The following is a 27,182-nucleotide window of genomic DNA, read 5'->3' on the forward strand; positions in this document are numbered from 1 at the left end:
ATATTTTGAGACGAGTTATGTAATTGGAAACCGTCATTACAATAATTATTATTGAATATCCTTCTATGATTGAATATCAAATAGGACATTAATTAATCTATGGAATTCAACCTCCCATTTTTTAGTGATAATAAATATGTATGCTAAAACAATAGTAGAATTCTCTCAATTCTCTGGGGACATGTGAAATCTAAGATTTATGATATTGCAGAACTCGTGAGGAAAATAAGTGAAGAAAGTAGTCAAATTTCCGTCATCACTTTGAGAACTGATAGAATAAGTACTGAAGAAAGATTTCACTATTGTTTGGCAATCTGAACATTTGATGATGGGGGGGTCATCATTGATTCTAGGGAAACATTTTGAATTCCGCTCCAGACGGTTTCACCGAGGGTTTCACTTTTTTTTGGCAAGGATCCATAATCCTTTTAAATGAGGTTTTCGATTTTGAATTTCGGTCAATTTTCAGATTTAATAACGAATTCACTATTTTACTATTCACTAATATATTATATAAGGAGTAGAAGGTTGTGTTTTTTCTATTCAACGATTTTGATGTATAGCAGGGGATTCCCCACATAACACTCCAGCAGCAACGAATATTTCTACAATGCTTATGTTGGTATAACAATCATTATCTCATGCTAGTAGTAGTTTGAAAACAATTTGTTGTCATCATGAAATTTTGCTATAGTTTTTGAACAATCAAAATCAATTTGGCGCCCTTCCTGGTCACTACGGCCCTGCATGAGAAGCATAATTGGCTGCGTTCAGCGGACACAATAGTTGTAAAATAGTTGGAAGAATTTTCACTGAACGAATCTAATCAGTGAGCGCATGCTCAACATGTTTAGTGAGCGGACGCCATTTTTCTGAGCGACTTTGAATTATGGTGGATTTATGCACCGTACCTAAGAACTAAGGACTAAGAACTATGAACTAAGAACTAAACCTAAGAATTCAGAGGCGTTTATGCACTATCTTGTTAGTTCTTAGTTAAGGCATGCGCACATGCTCGAACTCCTTTCTATTTGTTCTATACTTTGATGTTTGACATTGATATTTATTGTGAAAAAATTAAATTTAATTTTTTCGTATTAAGCTTTGTACCTAAAAATTAGAAATTAACGATTGGTTTGAAAATAGGTACATACATTGGTTGTCTTTGAACATCATGCACGAATTTGAGAATTTTGGAAATACAATATTCATGAATTATAAGCTTATTATGCAAAATCTCTTCATATATTTGGAGTTTTTTCTTATGTTTGTATATGTTAAAGGCTTTCAGGAAACAAATATTATTATTAAAAATAAAGGTTTATTTTACGAAGTACATAATTGTATCTCAACGAAGAAATCTTTCATCCATGTTCAAAGAATATATTATAAAATTTCTTTTACACTCTTCTAATGGGTTCCCTTATTGATGATACATATTTTTGATGTCTACGAAATTTCCAACTTTTTCATTAAGTGGTTCATCAACAATATCCTCAGGATTATCTCCTTTCAACTCTTTCAAGATGAACACATTATGTAGAATACATTCTGATATCACGAGGAGACAAATTAGATCTAGTCTGGCCGTCTCCAATAATTTCAATCGACGAAATTGTTTTTTTTTCTTTTCACAAAACACATTCAAAAATTCTTCGATATCAGCTCCGTTAGCTCCGTCATCGTTCGGCAAATCAAAAACGCACCGCACCTATTGCTCCGTGATCACGTGACCTATCAACCGTTTACACCTTACACTTACACCGCACGCTCCGCACCGGTGGGCATATACCGAACGCAGTATTAGTCAACAGTTGGCCTGCTAGTGTTAGTTCTTAGGAAACGTGCATAAACACCCTCATTAATTTGTTAGCGTTCAATTTTTAGTTATAAGTTCTTAGGTTTAGTCTTAGTTCTTAGGACTGGTGCATAAATCCACCATTACGCTTACTTGAGAACCTAACTGAGAACTGTCAAAACAGAGGTTTTAGAGGTTAGGCATTTTCTAACCGTTCAGAAAACCGCTATCTGATCACTTTAGGATCTGTGAGCGCTCAGGGATCAGATTTGTAACTGCTCTTTCCGCTGAACGCAGCCATTGAAACAACTTATACTATTCTGACACTAACCCCACAAATATTTTGACCACTATCACCATTTGAATTTCTGGACTTGACCTTGCAGTGACCTAGAACGTTTACTTTACAAACCAAACGTACGGTATAAATAAAATCAATATAAGTCGACTTCAATAGTTTCTGAGAATCCTTTTTTTATTAGAATTTCGGATTTTAAGCGTTTGGATAGGTTTGGATCTTAAATTCCGAGGTTAATGAGCAAAATCCTAATACGGATTCCGTTAATATGGCAGTTCGAAATGTTTGTGTTCCTGTTCATTTCAAAACTGCAGGTTCCATGCAGATGAAAATTCACGTTTGGAAGTAGAATGGTAATATAACGCCTCGTGCAAAATTTTAATTTTTTTCTAATATTCTTTTTGAACTTTGTATTGTAGTGATGTGATGAGCTTGAAATTTTGCACGGATCTTGAAACCGCAAATCAACAATAGTTTACCAATTTTTGGCTATGAATGGGAAATACTCTTAGAATATGCTACAACTCACCAAGACGTTACAAACTGTACACAATTTCTGAGTTGGATACGGTGTTATATTAGGAGCTTGGTTATCCTCAACATGACATCTATGAATAGATAATTCTAAAGCTTTTTGTCTGATCTGCTCCATATTTTCTTCATGTCTTCTCTTTGAGTCTTCCTGTTTTTGTTCAATCCGTTTTTGTAGCTCTTGTGTCGATGCTAACTGTTGAGCATGTAAGGCAGATAATCTCTCCTGCAATTAATAATAATAATAATTTATTGTTAATTACACAAAAATAAACCAAATCAAATTAATTAATTCTAAGATCCATTTAAGCTCATTTGAAGTTGAACAATTACCAACACATTATTAACAACAATCTTAGTTTTTGGTAACAAAGACCTTGAATATCTATCTGTCTATCTCTTCTCCCTCAGATAATAATGAAAATACTTGGACCAGTATAAAAGTAGTAGTGTCTCTCAATGTGTTTATAATTTTTTAATTTAAAATTACTTCTCTATCCCGGGCTTTCTCCCTTGCTAATTCTTGTCTTTCTCTCTCTCTCTGCTGCTGTTGCTGTCCAATCCTCATATCTCTCTGTCTTCTCTCATCTTGCAACCTATTCAGTCTTTCATTTCTCTGTCTCTCAAGGGCTTTTCTTCTCTCTTCGACTGCTGCTTCTTTAGCTGCTTTTTCTTCTTGCCTTTTCCTTCTATCTTCTTGAATTCCTTGAATCCTGCCTCTTTGTTCACGACAAGATTGAAGGAAATCATGCCTGTAAATCAATTTTCATAATTTTAAATTTACGTAATGTGCCCTCCTTGAAAGTGACTGCGAATATTTCAAGGAAAATATGTGTAATAGAGTTATAATCCGAATTTGTGTTTTTTAAGTGAAAACTATAAAAATTTGTATACCAAATAAAATCGCTTTTTTGCTCTTATCAAAAATTAATAATATAATACATATATATTCTTCTCATCAACTAAAAATTCATCAAAAGATGCAGTTTCAAACTGTTAATCAATCAAGTGACTATCTATGATATTCCGTGAACCAAGGCCTCCGGATTTAAGACCGTTAGGTTTTTTTTCTCCGGTCACATTTCCAAGAACGACATCTATCAATTTATCAATTTGAAAATGTTGAAAAAAACTAACGGTGTTAACTCCGGGTACCTTGGTGACCATTTTAATAATCGTAAGTTCACAGTTCATCATAGATAGCCACTTGAATGATTTACCCTGTGAAAGAGTAACTTTTGAAAAAAGCGATTTTATTTGGTATGGAAACTTATATTTACATTTGAAAAAAACAAAAGTATGTATCATCAACTTCAAAACTAATTGCAATAAAAGCAAATGATTACACCAATGGATTCTGTAGAATATTTTTGTGTTTCATGTTTATAGCACCAATCATAAAGGAGTTATGAGAACTTTTCATTTCAGGTCATTTTCCAATTTTCTCTTATAGCTTGAAAACAGTTGATTTAATGAGTTTGCGGTTTTCACCGAATTAATTCTCTCAAAAATCGATCCCAATAAGGTGACATTAGTTCTTTTTTCTAGCTCACAGGGATTCTGAGATCCCTTCATTAGGCAAAGAATATGGGATACCCGCCACACCGTATTTTGTACTAGATAAAACTTTCACACATACAGGTTTGGAAAATACATTTAGAATATCTAGCGTTATTCCATGGTTCAGTGGAACATTACAACAATCAAAACATCTGCGTGATACGATACTATATCAAATAGATGAGTGGTCTCTTTCAATGGCGAAGTGGGGATGGCCACACCGGCGGCCAGTGCTGCCACTGCTTCAGAGTCGAATATTAATTGCTCTCCAACCGTGGTATGTGTTGTAGGACAGGACGATATAGGTTTAAAATACATACGATAAATTTATTCCTTTGTATGCACAAATTAATTTGCGACAACGAATAAAACCAATAATTTCATCTGTAAGAATGAGTACTACATGCTAAATCGAAGGTCTACCCGCGACTGTGACCATCCCCACTTCGTCATTGAAAGAGAACACTTCTTTATTCGATATCCTATCATGCAGATGTTTTGATTGTAGCACTGTTCGAGTGGACCAAGAGTATTATCTGGAATAAAGTTGAATATCGTATATTTCCGAATCTATTTACTAAACCTGTATATTCACAAGGATAAAGAATAAGAATGTCAATGTACTGTATGGAGACATACTCAATTATAGAAAGCAAATGAAAGAAAGTATGAGAAATGATCAAATTATTTCTGGAACATAAAAAGTACGTTGAAGATTGAAAATTATCTCTGAATTCTACATTAATTATAAAAAATTACTGACTAGTAGCTATGTGTAAATGTTGGAACGACATGATAGCTAACCACGAGAGGAGAGGATAAAAGGATCCTTGCACCGATGTTCCTAGTAAAGGAGGATATATCAAGTAGATAACGAAGTAAACAACGAAAAATAAGTGATTGATGAAACACTTGAGAATCAAGAAAATTCACTTTAGAAAACACAACTTGAAGTATATCATACCTTCATTGAAGCCTCTGATAATTTATAGCTAGTTAACAAATAAATTCATGTACCTTTTATTTTGAGCTTCTAATTCATTAATGAATGCAATTTCCTTCAATTTTTCTTCTTCGTCATGTGCTTTCTTGATGATTCCTCTGATGTGTTTCTTCCTATTTTGTGCTGCTTTTTGAAGTTTCAATTCCATCCTCTTCCTCTTTTCGTCAATTAGCAGTAATTTTGCAGCTTTAACATCTTCCACTCTAGCCCAGAGCGCCTGCAATTTCTGTGATTTCTCTTGCTGTAGGTCTTGCCTTCTTTGTTGTGCTCGGGCTTGTTTTGCCTGATACTTTCTCAATGTTTCTTGAAGGCTCCTTTTACGAGAAGGGTTGGAAAGCTTTTCGTGTAGTTCATGAGCACGACCTGGGTACCTGGCATTCAAAGCTTCAAGAGCAGCTAGGGTATCTATACGATCACTCCAAGACATCTCTGAAACATTAAAATACTATTTGAATCAATGAAGCAGGTAGGTAATCGTGATATGTCTGTATAGATTATAATTTGTTGGAACAGTGCCTCACTGCAATTGATATGGTGAGTAGTAACTAATACAATACTGCCTTTTTCTTGCAAAGGTTGAAGATGTAGAAATCAAAACGACATAGGTTTCTTTTTTTATTTTTGTTACCGTAAATATTTCTACAAAATTCTTTTTTCAAACAGTAAACAAATGATGTCGAATAGATAATGTACAGGGTGGGCAAATAAGCGAGGTAAGCGGCTATATCTCAGGATCCACTCATCGTAGAGACTTGCGGTAAAAAATTTTACCACTAATGTGATAAAGAGAACACACTGGAAATTGTTTTGAAGTTCATACCTCTACCGCTAGTGGGCGTAATAGAGTAGAAAAATTAATTTTACTCGAAAATGTTTCATATGAAGTTGAAGAAAAAATATCATCACTGTAAACCTTGGAAAATTCTCTATCTTTTTGAATTGTCACTCTCGATTTTGCGACATCAAATCAGGGTAGGTGAAAGGGAGAAATCTGACTGATTGAAATGCCTGTAACTTCAGTTTGGTTCAACATTTTTTAGCAAATTGGATCTTGTCTGAAAGATAATATCTTGTTGATTGAGGACAAAATATTTTCATAATAAATTTGTTTTTGCTGTTTTCGGTAGGGGGCGCTAAGTCAGAAGTTCATTGTTTTCTTCATTTTACTCCGAAATTTCAAATGTAATGATAGGATATCCTTGACAGAAACAGAAATTCCATCTTATTTGCTTGAAAAAACCAGTCGCAAAGGTCGCAAAGCGATAATTTCAGGCGTCCTGAAGTTATGGCCGAAAGAAGATATTCTTCAACTGATGCACTGCGAAAATCAAATTGTGTCTTTAAGTTCTAAGAGAAACAGAAACCCCATCAAATTTGTATGAAAAAACCAAAAGGTCGCAAAGCGATAGCTCCAGGCGTTCTGGAGTTATGGCCGAAAGAAGACACAATTTAGTTTTCAGTGCATCAGTTGAAGAATATCTTTTTTCGTCCATAACTCCAGAACACCTGAAGCTATCGCTTTGCGACCTTTTGGTTTTTTTATACAAATCCTATCATTACATTTGAAATTTCGGAGTAAAATGAAGAAAACAATGAACTTCTGACTTAGCGCCCCTACCGAAAGCAGCAAGAACAACTTTATCATAACTATATTTTGTCCTCAATCAACAAGATATTATCTTTCAGACGAGATCCAATTTGCTAAAAAATGTTGAACCAAACTGAAGTTACAGGCATTTTAATCAGTCAGATTTCTCCCTTTCACCTACCCTTATTTGATGTCGTAAAATAGAAAGTGACAATTCAAAAAGATAGAGAATTTTCCAAGGATTACAGTGATGATATTTTTTCTTCAACTTCATATGAAACATTTTCGAGTAAAATTCATTTTTCTACTCGACGGTAGCTATTACGCCCCCTAGCGGTAGAGGTATGAACTTCAAAACAATTTCCAGTGTGTTCTCCTTATCACTTTAGTGATAAAATTTTTTACCGCAAGTCTCTAAGATGAGTGGATCCGGAGATATAGCCGCTTACCTCGCTTATTTGCCCACCCTGTACACAGATCTTTCACTGTTAGAGATATTATTTGATTCGTATAAGTCACATTACACATCCACTTCAACATTTCAATTTGGTCCATAAGAGCATGTATGTAACAGGATGATTTAATCATCTTGACTCTTATTGTTACCACTTTATCATTACTCAACTGAAGGGAATTAATTTTGCAATAGTTTCACAGATTGCAAGAGGTTATAAAATTGAACAAATATTTTTTTCTGTCAAATCAACAATGATGATTTAAAAAACCTGCTTGAGGAGATTGTCAGAATTTCTTTTGTCGCTAAATGGGCTCAATATCCTCCATATTCAAGCTGAGTTTGAACGTGTTTCTTCTTTCAGTTTTTAAACAGAGCTTTATTTGTGTTCATTGTGAGTGTATTCTGTGTTTTGAATTGAAATATCAGAAGATCTATCTAAAATACTTTTCAAATTTTAAAGCTTATGGCGAATATACTTCATTATAAACACATGCAAGAGATTGGTGCAATGCATTCAAAAGCGAGATGTGAGAAGACTTACCCATTTCTGGCCAGCAAGAATATTGAAAAAATTTACCCCATATTTTCTTGACCACATAGGTAACCCATGAAGTTATGATTTTGGATGTTCAAATTTACTATCAATTTCAAGCTATGTGCAAAATTTCGAACTGATCACATCATCAGAAGGATGATGTGATGATGATGTGACCTGAGCCCTTAGTTCTTAGTTAACAGTTGGCCTGCTAGTGTCAGTTCTTAGTTCTTAGGAAACGTGCATAAACGCCCTCATTGATTTGTTAGCGTTCAATTTTTAGTTCTTAGGTTTAGTCATAGTATAAAGAATTTATACTATGGTTTAGTCTTAGTTCTTAGGACTGGTGCATAAATCCACCATTAATGAACGACATCCTGATAAAACTGTTTATCACTCTTTTGAGGTGTGTCAGTTCAGTTCAGTCAATTGTAATCTTAAGTTCTATGGTTCTATGTTTCCTTTCGCCATTTTTAGGCTCAATTTGGACGAATTATCACCACTATGTTAATTAAGTCACTATACCTACAGTGACTTAATAAACCACAATGGCGACACGCGTGGTCTCGTTTTTGAGTGTCTGAGCCTAAATATGGCGGCTTTTTGTTTACATTCTCCGTTTACCTGACTTTTGGAATTCATTCAAATTGTAAGGCCCGTTTTATTAAGTCACTGTAGTATTCTTCAGTTGAATAAATTTGTTCTATATGCATCGAATACTATCAGGCTCAATAATTTTAATTTTGAGAAAGTGTCACTTCAGTTCAATCCATTGCGTTCTATGGTTAAGCCAGGGTTCGCCATTTTAAGGCTCAATTTGAACGAATTGCCACCACTGTATTTGATTAGTAGCCTAATCGACTGGCTGCTCCACTTCGAATTAATTCGAGCTAATTATGTCATTCAGCTCTACAAAAATTCGAATTAATTCGCATTGGTGCAGCCAGTCGAATACGCTATTAGTCACTGTAAATAGACCAATCAACGGCATCGCTCTGAAATTTTCGAATTGTCAAAAGTTGATTGACTTTTGATTTAACCTCAAAACATGACATTGACAGAAATACGACTTGGGCGCCATAAGAAACGATGCGGAAATCAAGTGAAAATTAAATTGATCAACACAAGATGAGAATCTAAACAGTATAATTAAAATTAATGTTTCTGCCTCCGAATACAACTGCAATTCTACAATATGCACCAAGGAATTATATAATGTTGGAAACCTCATTGTGGAAAAATATTTTCAGTAATTTGAATCCCATTTAAAATGAAATGAGATTCATAAAAAAAATATAGAGCAATCACTAATAAAATCATCCAGAAGCCTATCACACACTATTAAGTTTAAACGATTAAAATAGTGTATTGATATTGTTTTCTATATAGTTCCTGTTTGAATGCATGTATTATATCTATTCAGTCATTATTTATTTGCCTTCTTGAAGTGGAAATTATCACGTCAATAAAAAATGCGTTAATTGATAGTAACAAACTTCTTTCATCCAATTCTTTAGAATATAGCTTACTCGCAATAGCAGAGGCTGAGAATATTGAGAGCATATTTGTAATCATCAAACTCTGAAATCTTTCAAAACAAGCGCTTGCATATAACGATCAATTCATTTTTCCTCATCGATCATGTTATAAGCCAACTCAACAGTAATTTTGTTCTATCAAAGACAAAATAATAAGCTGCTTTTTTGTCATTGTCATTACAGTACTATATGTTTTGTTATGTTCGATTCACACTGTCTATTAGAATTGTATGAGATTATACCTGCTAACATGGGTTCATATCTAGCCTCTAAAGACATATCTCCACAATCGGAAACTCTTCTAGTTGATTCATTCTCATCATCGTTATCACATTGAAGCTCTCCATCTGTTTCAGTACCATCAGTCTCTGTATCTACTTCAATTTCTAAACCCTCCAACTTTTCGATTTCCTTTGTTAGTCTGTCTTCTTCTTCAGACAACTGTTTTGCTTTTTTCTGATGCTCTTCTTCAGTTGCAAGATCTTCTTGAGTTAATTCCTAGAATAGTAACAAAATACAAATGAAAAATTCGAGAAAAGTACTGACCGGGGATTTTGAGCACTCATTCATTCATACGCCGATTGCACCAAAACTGTATATAGGTATATGTGAAATGTGTTTCATTATAATGTCATCAGATGAGAGGTTCTGATGACAACATACTTCTGAAATTCGCATTAACATTGCAGTGATTATTTTACATATATAAACTAAATTTAAACTTAGTAGGATTTGTTGTTGTGGAAATTGAAATTTTTGTCAATAATCTGCTTGAATTTTTTATGGGGCATGCTACATAAAATTTTTCATCAAGCTTGGAATAGCTATTATACATTTTCGCAAAAAAATTACACCCAATCGGTTCTATTGTCATTGAAATATTAGGTTTTTTCCTTATTCTGTCTGAATGGTTATGATGACGCTATCAGCAAGAAATTATACACGAGACTTGAAATTGTTATCATACATATAAATGCAATATTTCATAACAATCCAATTGGTAATTTTGAAATTATGTGGACAAAGCAAAATTTTGAACAGTTGAATTTACAAAACCTCTAAACGGATTTTGCCTATTAACCTACTTAACTTAGACATTCAAAATCACAACCTACTCTGAATATTTCCAGGTTCTAAGTCCTTTTGATCAAATGGATTACCAACATTTGAAAATCTGAACGAGCACTTAAAAAGTTGCTTGATTGAAACTTGAATATTCTGATTACCTTGTATTTTTCATCATCAGTTTCAGAGTCACCGTCACTTCCTTTCTTTTCTACTTCTTTGATATTCCGTTTTTGAATTGAGCTTTTAATTTGCAGATTGGCTTCATTTTTCTTCTCCATTAAAACATTTTTTGATGGAAGTTTACTGAGTGTTGTATGAGATCTAACTAATGAACCTTTTTTCTTTTCTGAAATATGTTTCAACGATTTCAAACTATTTAAGTCGTTTTTTACATCTTTGTCGATAGATTTTTGACATTTTACTCCTTCCCTAGAATCTGGAAACAGAGCCAATGCTGGTAGACTAGCAGTGGCACTGACTTGATTAAATCTTGTGGACCAGTTGTGTGAGGGTTTTTTGCCAGAGGAATTCTTAAACCTAGATCTACTTTTCACAGTCAACCAACCATCAGCTGATACTTTATCAGACCTCACATTTTCATTATTCAGGGTTTCTGAAGAACTGTTCACATTTTCAATGGACTTGCCTTGATTCACCAAAGTTTCAACAGAACTTGTGCAATCATTTGATGCAAGAGAATTATCTTTTCGTTCGGTAGACAAATTGGTACTACCTTCAATGAGAGTGGTAGGTTTTTGAGTTGATTTTGTAGAATTTGCTTTGTTACTACATACCAAAGGTTCACTCCTGATGTAAATCCTAGATTTCTGGAATGAGCTTGACGCTTTCATATCACCAACAGTTTTACTTCTAGCAAAATTACTCCTCAATGGAATTGAAGTGGAAAGTTTGGTGTTATTAAGTGAAGGTCTAATAATTCGAGTAGGTTTAGGAGATGCAGAAGTAGAGGACTTAGTTTCAATTTTTGGCTTTTGATTAGAAACTATTTTAGCTGAAGCACTTTTTGTTAAAGCTGTTGAATAGGCTAACCTAGGGTTGCTTGGTTTATTATTCCTCACAATATCGGGTCTGTTGGTTTTCACAACTTTTTTATCAGCATTTTCAGTTTGAGTGGTCTTAGGACTAATTTTCTTATCTGAATCATCAGTTTGGCATTCCTGATTTACTTTCACTACACGACGTTTCAAAATAAGTTTTGGAAAATCATCATCTGTACTTGTCCACTTCTCTGCACTTTCAACTCCAACTTTTCTAAAAATATCATAGGTTTGATGATCTTCACTGGGAGAATCTAAATTTTTTTTGGCTTCAGCTTTCAAATTAGAAAGCTTCAATTTGCTTGAATCCTCATTATCTTGTGTTGAAATACCATTGGATTCCACTTCTTCAGTACACTGCTTTTCATTTGAACACACTGATATTTCATCTGAATTATTCTGATTATTTGAGGCCACATGATGATTTACTGAGGTACTTTCATCATTTTCATTCATTGATTCATTGTTTTCATAACAAACTTCTTCAGTTATAATATGATTCTCTATATTAGAAGTTTGTATAGAAGTATCTTCTTCAGTCGGCACAGTATTATTAGTATCTATAAGTTTTCCTTCTATAATAGGTTGTTCAATAGGCAAAGGACTGGTAGGTGCAGAACATACCCTAGGGGGAAGAATTCTAGAACTAACATTATTATTCAGTGATTGATCATTTTTATCAGCAAATTCTTCAGTTATTTCACTTTCCACTTCAGATTTTTGTATAGAAGTATATTCTTCAGTCAACACAGTATTATTAATATCTATAACTTGTCCTTCTATAATAGGTTGTTCAATAGGCAAAGGGCTAGTAGGTGCTGAACATACCCTAGCTGGAAGTATTCTAGGACTAACTTTTCCTGTTATAGAAGGACTGTTTCTTCCAGAACCAAGATTAGGACTAGATTTTCCAGAACGGTTGCTTGAAGTTTTACTTAAATTTGTTTTACAGATATCCCATGTAACAGATGTGGGTCTTTGATAAGCTGGTGTATTTTCATAGCTCCACTTCAAGCGAAACCATTCTGCCAAAGAATTGAAATCTCTCAAGTAATTCTCAAGCACCAATAAAACTTCTTGACATTCTGTTAAACTCTCATGGGTCTCAACAGTGTTGTAAATTTCCGCTATCTAAAACAAATCAACAGTTACTATATAACATCAATTGAGACTTGAATAATGTCATAATTTTTTTCTTGTAATGGAATTATTTCAGTAGAAACTGCATCAGTCACTCATAATAGATGAATTCTGCTTCAAAGGGAATTCTGAATTTCAAAATTAATTGTTCAAACTGTGGCAATTCCTAAGTTTTTTGTCCTTTTCATTAAATCAAATTCCATTCATGTTAATAAACAACTGATAGTTAAAATCAATTTCATTTCAGAAGAACTTCACTCACAGATCTCTGCAAGTTGCCAAATAAAAGAGACCAATATCGAGCCCTGATATCTGATCGTTTATCTCTTCCAGTTGAAGCTGATCTTAAACGAGTCCTACCACGATTGAAGTGACTTGATTTCAAACTAGCCTGTTCTAGAGATTTGGGAGTACTCTGTGGTGGTTTGCTGACTAATTTATCTGAAATACTCAGATGTGAGGATATCATCCTTTGTTTGCACAATAAACTTACTTTGGAAAGTGTCATTTCCAGCAGAAATATTGAATGCCAACAAGTTTCTTGCTTCGCGGCCTTGTTGCTGAACTAAGAGGCGGACTTGTTCCATTTTTTAATTGTTTCCAACGGATGTAAATAGAACATTTAGAATTTCCTTATTTCATAGCTTTTTTGAAATTTTGACATATTTAATGTATACATTTCATTTTGACATTTCGTGAACATAAAAGGAAATGATTTGTAGTTCTTTTTCATAGATTTAAGTACAGTGGTCATTACAAGGTATTCATTGAAATTTTTTTTAACAATTAGTGGTTATTGTTGAACTATGTGTTTTGGAATTATTCTTATGGTCAGAAGATCGTTTTTCAATTCGAATAATGTAAAGCAAATTTTGGATTATTCGAATTTAATATTTTTTAAATGAAATATTGATTAATCAACGAAAAGTTTGATTTGATCATTTATTTTCACATTTTTCTGCACATCAAGAAGCTATTATCCAACAGGCCGGAAGCCAGAAGGTTAAACTTTGCCGCTGTTCAGGGTTATCACATTGAGGTATTTCCCCCAAATTAAGGGGATTTTTGGACACTGGGGAAATTTGAGGGATATTATTTCTTGGGGTATTTTTCAGGGGTTTCAGTTTTTTCACTGGGGATTTTTGGGATAGAAATATTAAAATTTCTATGTCAATATGTCCTATTATTCTTGTGCTTTATTTCATTACTAATCTCGAACAAAATTAGAAAACAACAAATTAAGATGTAGGCTGACGAGTCCGTAGACTCGCGCAGGTCGCTTTTTAAAACCAAATTATTATTTTTTTTATTTTCATTATTTATCCCTTTATTTTTAATTTATTTAACTATTTATTATCAATGACTCATAAAGTCAGAGAGTGTTAGCGCCATCTATTGCAAATTGGTAGACTTAATAATGAATAAAATAATAAAATAAAATAAAATAAAGGGATAAATAATGAAAATAAAATAAAGATAATTTTAGTATATAACTAACCGGAATAGTATAGCTAACACAACGCTGTTGTCGTCGACTGAAGTTTCAGTAGTTTTAATTTGTTTTTTTCAATTGTCATAGTTTCCCAGTGTTTACGTTCTTGTTAACATGTGTTTTTACAGATATTTATTTGTGTACTTTTGATATAATTTGACATATGGGATTGACTAGCATAATTTCATAAATTTGTAGCTTCGACCTGAATTGTGGATTATACCTACCTTTTAATTTTAAATTTTATGACCTGGAAGTTTTATTTATAGAGGTAATTCTCATTATTATGTCGAATATACGATGCTCGTTGCAGGGAAATGACCGAAAATAACTATACTAATGGATTTTCATTTTAGGAAAAGACAAGGAAGCATAATGTGACTTCTATTGACAGATCATTCTATTTTTGTTTTTTTTTCTCTAATTTATAACGGCGAAAATTCTAACCGGCGCTCCTGTTCCTTCCATTAGCTTCATGGGGGCCACCACCAAAGAGAACGTTTTATCTGTAAAATAGAGTTATAATAAGGTGAGGATCCTAAATCTACAAATCACATTAAGAATGAAGTCCATTGGAGGTTACCACAAGTTAACTTGAACATTTTCTTTAAGTAAGAAATAATTCGAGTTGTCTGTGAAAATACTTGGAAGCTAAATTAACCCCCAACCCAATCATCAGTCATTCCACTCTATACTACTATTGGATACAGCTACACATTTAAGCAATGTTGAGGGTTGAGGTTAAGTCTTTAAGAAAATGCATTTAGTTTCTCAATACATTCATATAGAGATAGTTAGTGAAGGATACATCGAGAAATATTCCCTGACTATACTTAAAAATACCTCTCACTCTTTAATTGATGTAAACAAGAAAATGTCGAATATAATCTACCTATATATTATTACCTGGAATATTTTCTGTCATTTTTGTATTTTCTAAAATATATAATCTTTTTCCCAATAGAATCCTGTGTACTTCGAAATTCTTAGAATACCCCGCATCTCCACTTGCTGTGTCGACAGCTATGCCAACGAACCTTCCATCGTTAGCAATCAAGGTGGCAGAGTTGTTACTTAAACCTGAAAATATTCACTTCTAAAGCTGAGATTTGGGCGTAACAAACTTTTTGCCCTATTCATGTTAAACAGGTAAGGCACTAGAGCGATAGGTGTAGATTCCCCAAGGCTCAGTTATGGGCCTATTTTAATTAACACAACTAACCTGGAAAGTGAAGTCCTTCGTCATCTGGCCTCAAATATTTTGCTTTATCCGGCCAATATTTAGACCATCCATATTTGATCAACAACACTGTATTGTTCTGGATTGGTTCAAAGGCTTTTAGTTTATCTTCAAGTAACTTCTTATCTACTGTGTAGTCTGGACCTCCTGTTTCAACTTTAGCGCTTAAATCCACCATGATAGCTGAAATAATGGAGTTTGATTCCTAAAGTTGATAACAAATTTAGTTTTCATTTTTTGGTACCATTTGCGAAAAATCTTTGGATTGGTATGTCAGAAACCTTCCAGCCCTCTTTGTCGAAATGATATGGCGCATCCAAATGGGTTCCTCCGTGTTCAGCAGCTTGAAACTCATTAGAGGCGTACCTGAATACATTATTTCGTAAGATAGCATTTCTAACTACTGGGAAAGTAGTCTATGTTTACTAATGGTTGTAAAACATCAAGATGAAATATTTTATTGCTTCGATGATAAGGTACACATAGTGTAACACGAGGGGTTGGCCATTTTAATGAATGCAAGTCATCCAGGCATTCTAGAAAAGTAGCTTGTTGCTTGTTGTGTATCTTAAGACCGTTAGTTTCGGAGATACAGTGTGATTAATGAACATTGGTATGAATTCTTTTTTTTATGGTAGTAACGACATTTCTCTATAACGTGTAAAAAATAAATATTTTGAAGAAAACTCAATAATCTGAATACTACCCTGGAAATATTGAAATTACATGGAACGTTTGTATGAAACGGTTGTATGAAGTTAACAAACCTACAAAATTCAAACAAAATCCGGACTGCTGCTGATTTCCAAGTAATGGATATAAGAAATGTGGGCCAATTTTCGTAAATCTTCCTGTAGGTATCTCCGAAACCAACAATCTTAGGATACACAACAAGGTCAACAAGATACTTCTCTGAAAGATCTGAATGACCAGGGACTGATCCAGAGGGGGGCCCATAGATGCCATGATACCGTTTGGAACACCATTTGCATAAGGCTGGTCTCAAGAAGAAGCTTGATGTATGGTACCACACGAGTTAAAGCAAAAAATCTCATGGATCGAATTTCCATCTGCTAATCGCTGCTGAATCGCAGCAAAATCGACGCATTTTTGAAGCTGTTGGTGACTGGTGATGAAAAGTGGCTCACTTTTCGGTGGCAAAGCTAGGATTGTCGGCATGAAAGGTTTTTTTATGTGTTTTATGGGATTGGCAGGGAATCATTTACTATGAGCTACTCCCCAACGGCACAACTGTTAACTCGGGACTGTACTGTCAACAATTCGACTGTCTGAAGGAAGCAATCGCTCAGAAGCGGCCAGCTTTGGCGAATAGGTGAGGAATTGTGTTCCATAATGACAACACCAGGCCACACCCATCTATAGTGACTCGCCTGAAGCTCCGGGAGCTTGGTTTTGGTTGGAAAGTTTTTATGCATCCATCTTATAGTCCGGACCTGTCACCAAGTGATTACCATCTGTTCCTGCTCAGGGCGAATGATTTTGCTGGTGAAAAATTCGCTTCAACAGTGGCTTGTGAAAATTAACTGTCTCAATTTTTGCCAATAGGAACGAGGGCTTCTATGAGAGAGGCATACTGATATTACCTTCAAAATGGCAACAAGTTATCGAACAAAACGGCGCATATTTGACCTAAATTGGATTATTCGACATGATAATTGAAGCCTTGTTTCTCATGCAAAATAATGGATTTATTTTCAATACTCCTTATAAAGGATGTCCTATAATTAACGCTTATTTGAATTTGGCGTCATGTATGCAGTAGAGTGTTGACAACTCTGAAAAAAAAATGATAATCAAAAGACTAAAAAATGTGTTTTCTATTCAATTTGAATCTTGAGTTTTCTTATGAAATAAATCTACATATATTAATGAAATATGTCAAATTGTTTGAACTTGTTTTTATACTGCAGAAATTTTGGAAACTGAATATGATTAACTAAAATTCATTCTTCTATTAAAAACACTTGACTCAGTAGGTACCAACAAAAATTTCCGCTATTTTGCTAACCTATATTATTCTATGGCCCCCCTGAAACATCGCCTGGATTCGCCCTTGCATTCACCACTAGGCTATGGCCAACCACTCGTGTTATGATGTTACACCCTGTATAAAAATGATAAACTTCAATTTCCACAATTATTGTTTGCATGAATTTTAAATGGAACACCCCCATTTTGTCTCAATTTTCCGATTATTCTAGCTGAGCTGATTCCAAAAATATATCACATGTTGATTCCAATTGATACAGGGTGGACAAAAATAATAAATTGAATATAAGCAATAATTAAAACATTCACGAATACCAAAAATATTGTAGTACTAAACTGTCATTGAACACCAATGAATTACTGAACAAATAATGACATTTCACAAAAAACTAGACGACTATGTTTTTTTTTTAAATTGATAAGAAATAATTTCTTTCATATTCTGTCTGCTAGACCACAAGTACCAAACATGTTTGGAAACAGATCAAATGAGCTGTTTCAAATTGGTTGAATGTAACACCCTGTTGTTTGTTACATTTTAGATTGATAAAAATTTATTAATCTAAAATGTAACAAACTACAAGGTGTTATATTCAAACCAATTGCCACTAAAAAATAAGTATTTTTGATAATATTGTTCTTAACGCGCATTTTTAATACCGTCTACAATACAGGAAACATCCCAAAAGAATGGCTCATGTCTGAATTCCTAATATGTATTACCAAAAAAACAGGGTGCCAAAGCGTGTGGTGACTATAGAACTATTAGCCTTATGAGCCATATGCTGAAGCTGTTTCTTAAGATCATTCACCGAAGAATCTACAAGGTATGTGAAGAAAGGGTGACGAATACACAATTTGGATTTATGAAGGGTGTCGGCACAAGGGATGCCCTATTTTGTCTGCAAGTATTGTTCCAACGCTGTAGAGATATGAATTGTAATATATTCGCTTGTTTTATCGATTATGAGAAAGCGTTCGACAGGGTGCAGCATGAGAAGATGATGGAAGTTCTGAGAAACACAGGAATGGATGACAAAGATCTGAGAATTATCAGGAACCTTTACTGGAACCAAACAGCGACGGTAAAGATCAATGTGGAGGAACAAACCAACGAACTCAATATTCTTCGAGGCGTTAGACAAGGCTGCATCCTTTCACCGCTTATATTCAATCTCTACTCAGAAGAAGTTTTCAAAGAAGCCTTTGATAGTGCCGACATGGGAATCCTTCTGAACGGGGAACGATTGAACAACATTCGATATGCAGACGATACTGTGATATTTGCTGACAGCATGAACAGCTTGCAGCAGCTAATCAACCGGATAAATGACGTTAGCAATCAATACGGCTTAAGAATTAACATCAACAAAACTAAGTTCATGGTGATTAGTAAGGAAACAGGTGGGAGGTACAACCTGATAATTAATAATAAACCTATAGAGAGGGTAACACAGTTCTCCTACCTAGGTACCATGATCAATGAGGATTGGGATCATTCACAGGAGACTCGCTCTGCTCGCCGAAGGGGCTCCGCCCCTTGGACCCCGTCACTATGCCGGTAGATCCTTCACTGGGTATCCCTCTAGAAAATAAAAGATTTTTTTCGGAAACCTTGTATCGTTAGCTGATTTCAGACGATTCACTCGGTATACTATGCTGATTCTAGGGTGGAATTCTGTATGATTTTTTTTCCTAGAACATACCGTTTGGCCCTTGTTCACATGAAAATATTTGATGCAAATAACTTTCCATGACGACAAATCAAGGGCGGTCCTAGCCTTAAATTTTGAGGGGGTTCGCCGTTATGGGCTTCGAGTATTTCTATGGGACCAAATCCCAGATTATACCGATATCAAGCCTTACCTCTCAAAAATATTTATATTTAGATATTCATATGAATATTTATATAAGGCGTACAACTTTGCGTCCGCCGTTTTGCAATAGATGGCTGTAACGGTAAGTGCTAGTAGAATAGTTATTTATAATACAAGTGCAGAAGGCATTGATATTCTTCCACGAGTTCAAAATTCAAAAACGAGCCACGAAGTGGCGAGTTTTTGAATGAACGAGTGGTAGAATGAGCCTTCTGTTCGAGTATTATATATTATTTTCTCTAATTCATTGCATTCTTATTGAAATTAATGAAATATTTCCATAAATATCATTTAGTGATGTTTGGCTTGAAAAATGTTGGTTGGCAGAACTGATTTTTTTAAGGCAAATTGATGAATTGGCGGATAAAGCCGTGGCGGAAAGTTCGGAGTACCAACATATAATAATGAAATATAACCATTAAAACTGTGCTTTTCTGATATATTCTCACACGATTTTGTTCCACAAGATGTGGAAGAATGAACGGAGTAACCACAGAATTAGAGAAATAAATATATCGTAGATGTCATACAATAAGTTTAGGTATTTGTGAAGATAACGCCATTGACATGTTAGTCGATTTGTGTCTGCATCATAAAGTTATTCACGACTAACCATGTTAGCTTACGAGCCAAACTCTCGTCATTTGCGGGAGGTTTCAATTTTCTACTAAAATATGGAAAAATCCGCGGCTGAGGTTCATCGAATGCTTTCAAATACCTATAGTGAGAACGATATTGGTGGAAGAACGTACCAACGATATTGTTTATGTCTAGGTTTAGTTATTTTCTGGTACATCTGTAAAATGGCTTGTTCCGTTTGATTAAATAAATAAAGAAATAGATGAGTGGTTTCAACGCTTCAAGAATGGTGATTTCGATTTCGAAGACCAGCATCGCGGTGGAAGAGAGAAGTTTTTTGAAGATGCAGAATTGGAGGCAATAATTGGTCAAGATTCATGTCAAACGCAACAATAATTGTAGGATCAATAGGAGTGACACTAAAAGCCATTTCAAAACGCCTGAAAGTCATAGGAATGACTCAGAAACAAGGAAATTGGGTGCGGTACGAGTTGAAGCCGCGAGGTGTTTGAACGACGTTTATTTACTTGTGAACAGCTGCTTGCAAGACAAAGACGGAAGGGGTTTCTGCATCGGATTGGGACTGGAGACGGAAAATGGGTTCATTACGATAATCCCAAGCGCATGAAATCATGAGGATATCCTGACAATGCTTCCACATCGACGGCCAAACCGAATATTCACGGTTCTAAGGTAATGCTCAGTATTTGGTGGGACCAGCTCGGCGTAGTGTATTATGACTGAAAGAATCACAGGCGATCGTTATCGAACGCAATTAATGCGTTTGTACCGAGCATTGAAAGATAAACCGCCGCAATACAACGAGAGAGAAGATGAATTGATTTTACTGCATGACAATGCTCAACCCCATGTTGCGAAAGTAATCAAGATATACTTGGAAACGTTAAAATGGGAATTCCTACCCCACAACCCTACCCGACGTATTCTCCAGACGTTGCTCCCACGGACTATCACTTGTTTCAATCAATAGCACAAGGCCTGGCTGAACAACACTTCCGATCTTATGAAGAAGTAAAAACTTGGATCGATTCGTGGATCGCTTCAAAAGATGACCAGTTGTTTCAATTCGTACGCTTTCCGAAATATGGGAGAAAGTAGTGACCAGCGATGGGCAATACTTTGAATCATAAATGTATAACCAGTTTTTTACAATAGAGCCTCAAATTTCGCAAAAAAAGTTTTACCCCTATGTATTTGTTGTATTATAATACCATTATTTACTTATCAGGGTTTTAACCATTCAGGTAGAAATTAAAAAAAAATTAGATTGTTCAATATGAAAAAAAGAAGACAATTGGCAACTACATCACAAAATCTAATTTGGTCTTTAAAACTTTGAACCCTTTGAGAACCTTGTAATCACAGCGTCCTCGTCAACATCAATGTCCCTATGAATGTTCAGGAGGACAAAATACTCTATAAAAATGGAAGCAAACTACTAAATATGTCGTTTTCCACTGAATCTTATTATTATCCTCTATGATAGAAAAACTTTATTCAAATCAACAGAATTTTCTCACACCAAAATATCACAGCGATATATATCGATATTTTACTCTCACATATTTCAATACATTTCGATAGTGTCAGAAAATATCGATATAATATATAGATATCGATAGTTTCCTGACCTTTACCCATCCCTAGTGTGGATTTGCCGAACGCAGTCATAACCATAAACAAAGATTTCTCTATGACCATAATTGTCAGTCAAACTCAGGTCTCAGACGCATGTCTTAAAATTTTGTTCGAATATAAATCGTATATTGTATTCTTTAATAATGAATAAAAAATAACCGATATCAACCAAATTCTCAGATCTCATTTTTCCAGAAATGGCAATTTCTTTCTTTGAAGAATTTGGGAGAAATGAATAATCAAAATGTGAGCGTCAGTCTTTCAAGAAAGTTATTCATGCTTATAGGTTTGTAAAAAATTTTTAGAGAATATTGAATAATAATATAATCCCAACATTAAGATTTTAAATTAGCACATTTTTTCTTTATAGAGACATGTATGATGCATAAGTCCAAATTTAATTGATGATTGGGTGGGAAAAATTGACAAAAAAAATTTATGTTTGTTAGTTAAGTTGTAATCCTTTTTATGGTCCTTTTTTTTGTTTATTTAATAGTTACAATAGACAATTATTAGCATATTTTTCTCTGAATTTCAACTTTGAAAGAAAATTTGTCATTTTATGTCTTGCCGATGAAAATATTGATATTCTTGTAAGTCAATTCAAAATGAATAATAGATATATTTTAAGGGCTATCATTCCATTGGATATTTACTTGTGAGCCCTAAAATGTAGTTACATTTATTCAATTGACTCATTAATAGAAATACTACCTGAAATAAAGAAATTGCATTCAATGTTTATTTTCAGTTTTGACAAATATTGAATTTACATAATCGTTCGATAAGATCTATGAAAAGACCTACAGTGAGATTTTTGTTTTAGGAATATTCAGTATAGCTGTAATAAACAAACTGAAAAGAGGCAGAATGAATAATAGATCTACCTTTCGGATACCCATATCTGAGAAATCAGGTTATAAGAAGTCCCTCATTTCCAAGGTTTATCAATACATTTTTCAGTTGAGCAGCAAATTATTCTTCTATTCCATATTTTGTGAAGAAATACAATATAATTGCAACAATTTGAAGGACCTATTGGAAATTCCTGACGAACTAAGGAGTTTTTTAGTATCTGAAGATTGTATTGATGCTATGTTATAGAACGAGACTTGTGGCTCTGGGTTTTACTTAGAAGTGAATTAAACAGGGCAATTTATGTCCTATATAGTAAATAAAATTTTGATAGATATAAGTTTCAAAAGATCAACAACTGATCATAGTATTTACATAAATCAAAAAATAACTGGCTTACTATTGTTGCATTGTACGTGGATGACTTTTTTGTTTTAACTAATGTTAATTCTGAATGAATTTTCTGATAGAAAATTTTATGATAAAGAAATTAGGGGAAGCTAAAAAATGATTAGGGATGAATATTACTAGAAATTATGGAAAAGGTAGTAACGCTATCGATTATATTCTTCAAATATGTATTGCAATAATTCAACATGTCTGATTGTGAACATGTGAAAACTAAATGGAATTTTAATTCAACAAAAGAGAGTTGTAATGATGAACCATATAAGAAATTAATAGGTTTATTAACATCTTTAGCAGTATTAACTAGTCCTGATATAGCATACTCTGTTAATTTCTTGAGTCAACTTAATAATTATCTCATTGTTGAACACTGGAAAAGTGCAAAACTCATTTCAAGATTTCAAAGATCATTGTTCAATTTTTACTTCAGTCAAAAGGACCTGAGTATTTGAAATCGGTACTAAAATTGTATTGGCCAATACTATTGACCCATATTACTGGGTTCGATATCTACACTGACTTGGATTTTTTCAAATGTTAACTTTGGATCTGAATCAATGAATAATTTAATTTTTACCAAAATGAAAAGCAATGAATAAATCAGTAGGATAGCATTTTTGAACTGGCCATATAGCACCTATTCCTATAACGATTAAAAGATTGGAAACTTTAGTGAACAAATAGGTATATACATTTTTATAAAAGTTTAATCATTCATGACATGGAAATTTTCAATAAATAGTCTGCTTTTTAAAGTATTTTATACCTTCATTGAATTGCTGGAAAATTGATACCAATTTCGAAAGTGACTGCCATTTTAAAATTTTTCATATACTGAATGATCCTTCAAAATTTATTTCTGTCGTAACATTTTGACTAGTATTTCAACTGATATATTCCATACGTTATTGAAATCAATATCTTCAAAGTACTATTCAAAAGACTTATAATGGAATTTAGAAGAATATATCTTTCTCAATTTCATAGTCATATATGATATGATGCATAAGTCCAAATTTAATTAATTCACATCTAAAGTGAATGTTATTTTTAGAAATATTCATTATAGCTATAATAAACCAACTAAAAAGAGACATAATGAATAGACTTGCCTTTCAAATACCCATGGCCTATGTTACCTCATAAGCAATTACCTATAATATCTTATCTTGGTGAAACCTTTTTAAGAAATCAGGTTATAAGTTTGAGAGTCTCTAATTTCCAAGGTTTATTAATACATGTTTCAGTTGAGCGGAAAATAATATAACAGGGTATATATAGTTGAAATTATTAGTATGAAAGATTTGACTTATTCATTATAAATTCAACAGCACTGCACTCAAATTCTTCGAAAACGGAGTGGTCACTTATATTTTTGCACTCCTCTGTCGTAAAAGTGTATATTTTAGATATTCAAAAAACACATGGAAACTTTTGAATGTTATCTGACTAACTTGGCTCTTTTTTTCCAGTAATAAAGCCAATTGTGAATTATCTATAAGGAGTTTTTCTATCTGTTTAATACTGTTTCATAGTAGCACAACTTTTACTCCAATCCAAGACTGAATTGATGAATGAAGCTTCTGTTCTCTTTGGTAGTTCCATCTTCTGTCGCAATAAATTCAAATTTTCACGAAAGGGAATGTAGTTTTATAGTTTGTGGAAAATAAACGAAAAATTCCTGAAATAAAGTAACATTCATCCAATCAATTCCAAATAATACAAACCCTTCAAACGAACCTGAGTTGAGAAAAATGCATTCGATGATGATATCAATGTTCACTTCCAAATTTTGACAAATATCTATCGAATTTTCGATTCGCCGAAGACTTTGCATTTTATCTGTCGGCATTTATTTAAATATTGAATAACAATTTTGGAAACTGCAAACTTTTTCAAGAACTTTCATATATCGAAATGGAATATTTATTATTATAACATGACACTGACAGCCAAATTGTCCACAGATACCACAGAAATATGGGACTTGAAATGTCAAAATGATCCGAAACACCCCGTATACTCGAAAACCGCGGGGAGAATCGAAGGTTTGGGATTTTTCCCGGGATCTCCAGACGATTTTGAGGGGGGTCTTATTCTTGTCATTTTTGCTCTAGATGGTCCCGTTTGGGCTGTGATTTTACGTTTAAAGTTTGACGTATATGTGCAAGCGGTTTTATATATACTTAGATTAGAATTCGAATAGAGAAGGCAAGGGCCGCGTTCAATCAGATGGCTAAGGTATTTAAGAGTCATAGTCTAAACATAGGCATTAAAATCAGACTACTCCGATGCTACATCTTCTCAATTCTTTTTTACGGAATGGAATCATGGACACTAACAGAAGCAACGGAGAGAAGACTCGAGGCTTTCGAAATGTGGCTCTATAGGCGGATATTGAGAATCTCATGGATGGATAAAGTGACCAACAAATCAGTACTGGAACGAATGAACAAAAGCCTGGAAGTAATGAACACCATCAAGAAAAGAAAACTGGAATACCTAGGACATATTATGAGAAATGATAATAAATATGGCCTCTTAAAATCCGTTCTCCAAGGGAAAGTCTATGGTAAGAGAGGACCAGGAAGAAGACGTATATCATGGCTTAAAAATTTAAGAACATGGTTCTCGAAAACTACTACCGAGTTATTCAGAGCGGCCGTGAATAAAGTTATCATATCCAGGATGATCGCCAATATTCGGAACGAATAGGCACCCGAAGAAGAAGATAATATTGTTAATTTAACTAATAAAGAATGTTACGCGTTACTTTATGAGCACACACAAAACTATTGTATTTTTGTCCACCCTATACCAGGTGGAATCAAAATGTGATACATTTTTGGAATCAGCTCAGCTAGAGTAATCGGAAAATTGAGACAAAATGACGATGTTCCATTTAAAAAAATTACGGTGACATCATTACTCGGAAGTAATTCATCCTGTATATTAGATTATTATTTTGAAATACAGTAAATTAAAATAAAAAATCGACGTGTTCAGGATTATTTCTTAAAATGGTCTGTTTAGCTAAAAATGAATTTGTTCTATACTTTACGGACACAGTGTATATTAACCGGCAGAAGAGGTCAAACTTACCAGAATCCCCTTCGAGATGATGCAATCTTTTTGGTGAAGTTGAACTGTAAGGCACCCGGCCAATATATACTTTTTTCTTCGAAGTCCCACGTTAGATCAATAATCTGTTTTTGACTCCCATATTCAATATTGAAAGCCACTAAAAGGACTATGAAGATAAGTTGCACCGACAAGGAGACCATCATAAATTTGCAAAGAAATTCAAGAAAAGGTTTGTTGAGGAATTGTGTTATTATGCCAAATATTTCCAAGCAGGCTTAGTTTGCAAATTTTACGGATTAATTATGATATCTATGTGTGCGAAGGTTATCATTTATCTGGGAATATATGATGCTATTCGCACGCATTTTGTCTATTTTTATACAAATTGGCTGTTAGTTGATATAATCTATCAAGAAATACTATGATGCATAATCACATACACTGTGTCCGTTAAGTATGGAACAAATTCAGTTTTAGCTAAACAAACCATTTTAAGAAATAATCCTGAAACACGTCGATTTTTAATTTCAATTTACCGTATTTTGAAATAATAATCTAATATACAGGGTAAATTACTTTCGAGTAATGACGTCATAGTCATTTTTTTTAATGGAACACCCCAATTTTGTCTCAATTTTCCGATTACTCTAGCTGAGCTGATTCCAAAATGTATCACATGTTGATTCCAATTGATACAGGGTGGACAAAAATAATAAATCAACTACCAAAAATATTGTAGTACTAAACTGTCATTGAACACCAATGAATCGCCAAACAAATAATGACATTGCACAAAAAACTAGACGACTATGTTTGTTTTAAATTGATAAGAAATAATTTCTTTCATATTCTGTCTGCTAGACCACAAGTACCAAACATGTTTGGAAACAGCTCATTTTTATTAATTTACGGACACAGTGTATACATTTACGGACACAGTGTATACATACAGGGTTAGTCAATAGTGTTAGATCGGTCGATAACTTTGAAAATTTTGAGCAACGAGAATGATTCAAATTTTGACGGAATCGACAGTACTCAGTCCATATGCTTAAATTATTTTTGACTCTACAGGCTGGTCCGAAAGTGATGAAACACGATACCAGTTTAAAACGATTGCTTATCTCATATCTTATAAATTGAAATCTCAGTTCCTTCATTTTTATTACCCATGTTTGTATACAGTGGGTTCCTGAATTGGAGGTACAAAGGAATATGAGAGATTCCTCAAATAATTGAAAAAATTCCTATAAACATGTGACGCAAACGCTTTGTTTTCGAGGTACAGGGTGTTTCTTGCAAGTTTTGTAGTCTTATTTTTTGTGATGATTATACCGTTGACTTGAGCTCTAGAAAAATATTGGGGTTCAATCAGTCAAAAATCTCGAAAAGGAAACATAGTTG

General features: G+C 33.9%; 2 protein-coding genes across 3 annotated transcripts in view; both read right to left on the bottom strand.

Moving 5' to 3' along the window:
* LOC123670981 (S phase cyclin A-associated protein in the endoplasmic reticulum) overlaps window positions 1-13,263 on the bottom strand; it is a 113,447-nt gene extending 100,184 nt beyond the window's left edge. For both annotated transcript variants that reach the window (XM_045604598.1, XM_045604597.1), the window contains exons 1-7: window positions 13,068-13,263; window positions 12,837-13,015; window positions 10,535-12,565; window positions 9,551-9,806; window positions 5,205-5,619; window positions 3,118-3,379; window positions 2,626-2,853 (exon numbers count right to left, since the gene is read on the bottom strand). In XM_045604598.1, coding sequence (XP_045460554.1) covers window positions 2,626-2,853; window positions 3,118-3,379; window positions 5,205-5,619; window positions 9,551-9,806; window positions 10,535-12,565; window positions 12,837-13,015; window positions 13,068-13,161 — 3,465 coding nt within the window. In that variant the 5' untranslated portion in view covers window positions 13,162-13,263. The remainder of the gene's footprint in view (window positions 1-2,625; window positions 2,854-3,117; window positions 3,380-5,204; window positions 5,620-9,550; window positions 9,807-10,534; window positions 12,566-12,836; window positions 13,016-13,067) is intronic.
* Window positions 13,264-14,434: 1,171 nt separating this feature from the next.
* Window positions 14,435-26,153, bottom strand: LOC123670984 (kynurenine formamidase-like). The gene is made up of 5 exons (XM_045604601.1): window positions 25,797-26,153; window positions 15,551-15,672; window positions 15,289-15,489; window positions 14,973-15,146; window positions 14,435-14,572 (listed from the first exon to the last, which is right to left on the bottom strand). Exons 1-5 carry the CDS (start codon window positions 25,979-25,981, stop codon window positions 14,487-14,489), a joined length of 768 nt encoding a protein of 255 aa, XP_045460557.1. The 5' UTR covers window positions 25,982-26,153; the 3' UTR covers window positions 14,435-14,486.
* Between the last annotated feature and the right edge of the window lie 1,029 nt (window positions 26,154-27,182).

This window comes from Harmonia axyridis, chromosome 1, assembly GCF_914767665.1.
Source record: "Harmonia axyridis chromosome 1, icHarAxyr1.1, whole genome shotgun sequence".
In the NCBI taxonomy this organism is placed as follows: Eukaryota; Metazoa; Arthropoda; class Insecta; order Coleoptera; family Coccinellidae; genus Harmonia; species Harmonia axyridis.